The 6,215-nt window shown below is 29.9% G+C and overlaps 1 protein-coding gene across 1 annotated transcript; it reads right to left on the bottom strand.

Moving 5' to 3' along the window:
• Window positions 1-1,449: 1,449 nt before the first annotated feature.
• LOC111688476 (ketimine reductase mu-crystallin) lies at window positions 1,450-3,408 on the bottom strand. Its single transcript, XM_023450988.2, has 4 exons — window positions 3,270-3,408; window positions 1,993-3,200; window positions 1,721-1,918; window positions 1,450-1,588 (listed from the first exon to the last, which is right to left on the bottom strand). Exons 2-4 carry the CDS (start codon window positions 2,756-2,758, stop codon window positions 1,527-1,529), a joined length of 1,026 nt encoding a protein of 341 aa, XP_023306756.2. The 5' UTR covers window positions 2,759-3,200; window positions 3,270-3,408; the 3' UTR covers window positions 1,450-1,526.
• Between the last annotated feature and the right edge of the window lie 2,807 nt (window positions 3,409-6,215).

Below are 6,215 nucleotides of genomic sequence, written 5' to 3'. Positions count from 1 at the left end.
TTCTAGTTCAGTTCTAGTTCAGTTCTAGTTCAGTTCTAATTCAGTTCTAGTTCTGTTCTTGTTCTGTTCTTATTCTGTTCTAGTTCAGTTCTAGTTCAGTTCTAGTTCAGTTCTAGTTCTGTTCTGTTCTAGTTCTGTTCTAGTTCAGTTCTAGTTCAGTTCTAGTTTAGTTCTAGTTCAGTTCTAGTTCATTTCTAGTTCAGCTCTAGTTCAGTTCTAGTTCAGTTCTAGTTCAATTCTAGTTCAGTTCTAGTTCAATTCTAGTTCTAGTTCAGTTCTAGTTCAGTTTTAGTTCTGTTCAAGTTAAGTTCTAGTTCAGTTCTAGCTCAGTTCTTGTTCAGTTCTAGTTCAGTTCTAGTTCAGTTCTAGTTCAGTTCTAGTTCAGTTCTAGTTCAGTTCTAGTTTAATTCTAGTTTAGTTCTAGATTAGTTCTAGTTCTGTTCTAGTTTTGTTCTAGTTCTGTTCTAGTTCTGTTCTAGTTCTGCTCTAGTTCTGTTCTAGTTCTGTTCTAGTTCTGTTCTAGTTATGTTCTAGTTCTGCTCTAATTCTGTCCTAGTTCTGTTATAGTTCTAGTTCAGTTCTAACTCAGTTCTGTTCTAGTTCAAGTTCTGTTCTATTTCAGTTCTAGTTCAAGTTCTGTTTTAGTACAGTTCGAGTTCTGTTCTAGTTCAGTTTTGGTTCTGTTCTAGTTCTGTTCTAACTCAGTTCTAGTTTAGTTCAGTTCTAATTCAGTTTTAGTTAATTTCTAGTTCTAATTCTGTTCAGTTCTAGCTCTCTTTTAGTTCTATTCTAGTCCTTTAAAACATAGAAAAGTATTCTTTTTAAATTCCCCTTGTCTGATTACAACGCCCTCCCCCTTTCTCTCTTTCTCTCTAACAAACTCTCTCTATAATCTCTTTAAATTAACAAAAAAAATATATTATAAATAAAATATATTAAAAAAAAAGATTTCAATTTTGAAATTATTATTGTTTAAATTAAAAAATAAAAAAAAACAGTGTATGCATAAAAAACAAAAAAATCTCTAGGATTATCATATTAAATTTAATAAAAATAAATATGAAAAAAAAATAAATTAAAATCTAAAAAATGCAAGAAAAAACAAAAAACCCATACCCATAATTTAAAGAAAAGAAAAAAACATAAAAAAATAATTGCATTAAAATAAATTTTACTTAAAAAATTAAATGATGAAAAAACATGCAAGAAAAAAAATTAACAAAAAAACAAAAATAATAAAAAAATGAACAAGACATTAAATAAAAAAATTTACAAATTATTTAAAAATATATATACAAGGCTTTTCAAATGTATATTATTTAAAGGAGTTAAGGAATACAACAACAACAGGTGATTAGTATTTACCAAAAGGGACTACTGTGTTTTTCAAATACCTACAATTTCGATCGAAATTTTGAAACGAGTTATAAGAAGAAAACATTTGAAAACTTTCTGAACAATTTGTGACAAACAATTTTAGTGTTTTTATTAGAAAAATAAAATAGAATTAATTTCATTGACAACTGTTATCCTTTAATTGTAGCATCATAAATAGCTTGAGCTACAGTGGCATCTTCAGCAGCAATGCCTAGAAATGAAAACATATAACCAAAAAAGAAAAGTTATTTTTGTATTCTTTAAAAAAAGAAACGGGCCGTAAGTCCCCATTATTATTATTAGAAGTACTAAGTTTTTGAAAAAGTGTTCCTAAAAAACTTACCCATCGACTGATAGATAGTTATACGTTCATTTTCCGTTCTCTTGCCATTGCGTATAACCTCACCAACTTCGCCTATAATGCGAGCCTTTAAATCTTTCAACTCCACTTTAGCACTAACCATAGAATCAACATATACCACACTCTGGTCATAGATATCTTGAGCTACTTCACCAAAATGAACTTGGCCAGCTCCGACAGCTAAAATTTGGAAAAATTATATATAAAAGTAAGAACTTTTACGAAAGTTTTTTATTGATTTTTTCCCAACTTACTATTTATATGAACATCACTGCCCTTAAGCATTTCATAGTTGATTAAAGCTGTTGGCGAGTAAGTACCCACACATACCACATCGGCTTCCCGAACAGCCGTTTCGGCTGAATCGCAAACATGCACCCGGGTGGAACATTCTGTCCTTAATTCATCGGCTAATCGATCGGCCTTTGCTTTTGTACGATTGTAAAGATAAACATCAATAACATTAAATGTCTTACACATTCCCAGAGCATGAGATTGTCCCTGTACACCACAGCCTATAATGGCCAATTTAATGGCTTTATTAACACCTTCAGGAAAACGTTTGAAATATAGATATTTGGTAGCCACTAAAGAAGCGGCTGCCGTACGCCAAGCGGTAATTTGAGTGCCATCCATTATGCATTGCAGTAGTCCGGTTTCAGTATTGAAAAGTAAAATGTTGGCCAAAATATTAGGTACTGGTGGTTTACGCAGATGATTGGAGGCAAATGATGTAACCAATTTACAGGCTAAGGTGTTTTTCTTATTGCCGGCGGGGTCACCTAGTTGGTAGTTGCCTACAAATCCAGGCATACACATTAATAGTTTAGTGCGATCACCACAAGGTGTAATAGAGCGAGCCGGTTGTATAGCATAGGAATGTTGAAGATTAGCTGGATCTATATCTGTTTGTCCGGTAGCTTTAAGGGCCTCTTCTACAGCTGCATTTACCAGCGGCCAGGTAAGCAGTTTTTCTACTTCTTTGGCAGAAATGTATTTTGGTTGTAGATCAGCAGACATTATTAGTTTTTTTTTTATTATGAAGAAAGGTTAGTGTGTAAAGAGATTAGTTTTAAAACTAAATATATTTTGTATTAAAAATTGCTTTAAATACATATGATTTTTTGTTTTTATCAAAATATTGATTAAAATTTGACCACAATTGTTGTTGTGCACTCATAGGTTCTCATGAAATGTTTGGAAATTTTCTTATCAAAATGAAAAAGTTATCGTAATCGTTCTTTTGCAATCTTCTGTAGAGGAGAGAGACTGATGTGCATATAAATATCGGTAATAACAGAAGCACTAGGTTGTAGAATTTGCTAATTTAAAGATATCCCACCTCTAGGAAGCATGCTTAGTTTATATAAAAAAAGGCATTTGGAAAATTTGATGAACCTCAGCAAAATATTAAAGTGACAAATAAACGGTGGCTCCTAAAAGTATGCACATTCACTTGCACCTGTTTAGTAACAAAATAAAAACATAATAAGTACAAAATTTATCTTCAGCTGAAAGCAGTTTGTAGTACAGGATCTAAATTTTAATGCCACCTATCGGAACACCATCAGAAATAGTTCAAAAGTATCACAGGAACGAAATAAATTTTATAAAAATCTTTTTCAAAATTTAATTTAAAAACATAACCTAAAGCTTAACCGTCATTCAAAGCCGTTGTTAAGCTGCCGCCGAAATGTTTGGCACAGTCGTCGCCGTTAAAGTTTGTCTGCACAGTTTTGTTTACTGCCGCCAGCAGCAAGTAGTTCGGTTTATTGTGGTGATATTTAAACTTTAATAAAATTGTAGTAAATAACTATTAAATAATTATAAAAAGTCAACTAATTTGTTAATTAATTGTTAAATAATAAAATAAATATAAAATTTTAATAGTTTTGTGCCTTAAAACCAACAATAAAAGTGTTTAAAGTTTTTACTTTGGCTTAAAGTGTGTGTTTGTGTGTGATTGTGTTGTAATAAGAAAATAATAAAATGTCAATGATGCCTGTCGTCTCTTTGTTGTTATTATTGTAAATTGCAAATACTACGGTGTTTTTGTCGCCTTATAGTTGTTATTGTTTTTTCTTTTGCATAAACTAATTACAATACATACTTGCATTATTCCAAAGCAACAATAACAATAACAACAATAAGAATAAAATAAATAACAAGGTTTTTGTTTTTATTATTACTGCTGTTTTTTTCTTCTTAGTTTTTTTTTAATGGCATGTTAATGCCGGGTTCATTTTGTTGTTGTTATTTAATAAAAATGAAAAGCTTGTTTATGTTTTGTTTTTGTGATGAAAAAAGTGTTGAAAAATAACGAAATAAAGCAAATTAGTGGTGTAAAAAGAATGATTTAAAATATGCAAATTAGGTGTGTGATAGAGTGAAATCTTCTTCAAAACTAGGAAAGATGTTTGGCTGCAGATTTAACAAATTAAGGTAAGTTAAATTTAAGACAAATATTTATGTTACAAATCAAAAATAACTTTTTCCCAATAAGTAATGTTGTTGTTGCTTTTTTGCCAAAGCATGCAAAAAATTTAGTGTCTTTAAAGAAATTTTAAAGTTTATAGAAAAAATGTAGAATAGTCTAGTGACAAGACTCTAGTCTATAATTTAAGATTTAGTCTAGACCAAAGTCTATTTTACACTTCAGTTTAAAGAACAGATTTTAGTCTAGGATATAGTCTAGTCTATAGTCCAATCTCTACTCCAGACTAGTTTCAAATCTATAGGGTCTACTCTATAGTTCAGATTATAGTCTAATCTATTTTGGACTTCTAGTCCAAACTATTTTATATAGTTCAGTTTATAGTCTATAGTTTAGATTATAGTATATACTATAGGCTACAGTCCACTTTGGTCTCTAATCTAAACTTTTGTCTATAGTGTAAATTATATTTGAGTCCATAGTTTAGATTATAGTTTAGTCTATTACTAATACCACATAATTTTTGTTTCGTCTGTAGTTTCGACCACATTATACTAGACTATCGTCTAGTCTGTAGTTCAGACTAGAATTTAATTCAAACTGGAGTTTTATTTATAATTCAGACTATAATCTAGTAAAGCCGCAGATATAGCTGGAGTGTTTGGGGGGTGGAGTGTATCCTTTATTTGTTCACATATTTTCTTTTTTCCTTTTTCCACATATGTATATTTTATATGAAAATTGTTAAGTTTTTATGGGAATCTTGTCATTTTTCCCCCGTGGGTCCTCGCATGGAATAGTCTGCAGCCCATGCTGTAATCGAGATTATAATCGATGGTACAGATTGCAGTCTAGTCTACATATAGTTTAGTTTATAGATTCCAATTTAGTCTAAACTTCCAACTGCACTTCGGATTATAATTCAGAGTGTAGTTTGTATATAGATTAGTAAATATCTACATTTCAGATATGGAATATAACTTGAACTATATTGTGGTTTATTTGCCCAGTCAGTTGTACAGTATATTCTCCAGATTAAAGTTTTTTAAAGCCTAGTCTTTATTTCTCAACGTAGTTTAGTCTATAGTGTAGTCTTTGGTAAAAATCAGTGGCTAGTCCATAATTCAGTATAAACTATAACTTTCCAAATTACATTCTAAGCATTGAATTCTTTGTACCTAATCATATTTCTCTAACCCTGACAATGTTTAAAACATTTTTTTTCTTTTAAAAAAATCTATAATTGTCAAGTCATAAATTATAAAATTATATTGCATTAACCGTTATGCGTTAATAACCTTGTTTAATAAAGTCATTTTTTACAACGAAAAACTTGAATTTATATTGGTCAAAATTGCGAAATAAAAACCGTAACATAGACATTCTGAAAAATAAAATTTTTATTGACAAAAGTCAAACATTCGTTCATATGCTAAATATTCATATATTTTTGGCTGTTTTTTTAAGTTAATTTTTCTTTTTATAGCATTTTTAGCCTTGATATGACTAGAAGTTTAAGTTTTTTTCTCAAAAACACAGATACCAGTTTCCGATAAGAACATATTATTTTCTATAAAGCAAATAAACTCAATTATTAATGTTTAACTATGTAATATGAATTTTGGTTTTTACAAAACATTAAATTTAAAAGCATTTCGGTACAAGGTTTAAAGGTGTTTTTTTAATATTAAAAGAATTTAAACTTAATCGAAAGATCAACATATTTATTGGTCTTCCAAATACGATATCTTTTGCAATTCAAAGTTATTCAGGGCCTCATTAAAAAAAATGTTAAGCCTACTCACAGAACAAAATGCTTGTGTTGACCTTCTCATAATGTTCTTTCTAAAAGTGGCTTCAAAAGCCTAAAAAGAGTCTATAGACTAGACTATAAACTAGACTATAGACTAGACTATAGACTAGACTATAGACTATACTATAGATTAGAGTATAGACTAGACTATAGACTAGACTATAGACTAGACTATAGACTAGACTATAGACTAGACTATAGACTAGACTATAGACTAGACTATAGACTAG

Source organism: Lucilia cuprina, chromosome 3, assembly GCF_022045245.1.
Source record: "Lucilia cuprina isolate Lc7/37 chromosome 3, ASM2204524v1, whole genome shotgun sequence".
In the NCBI taxonomy this organism is placed as follows: domain Eukaryota; kingdom Metazoa; phylum Arthropoda; class Insecta; order Diptera; family Calliphoridae; genus Lucilia; species Lucilia cuprina.
Note: the sequence above shows the minus strand (reverse complement) of the source record. Positions and strands in the feature narration are given on the sequence as shown.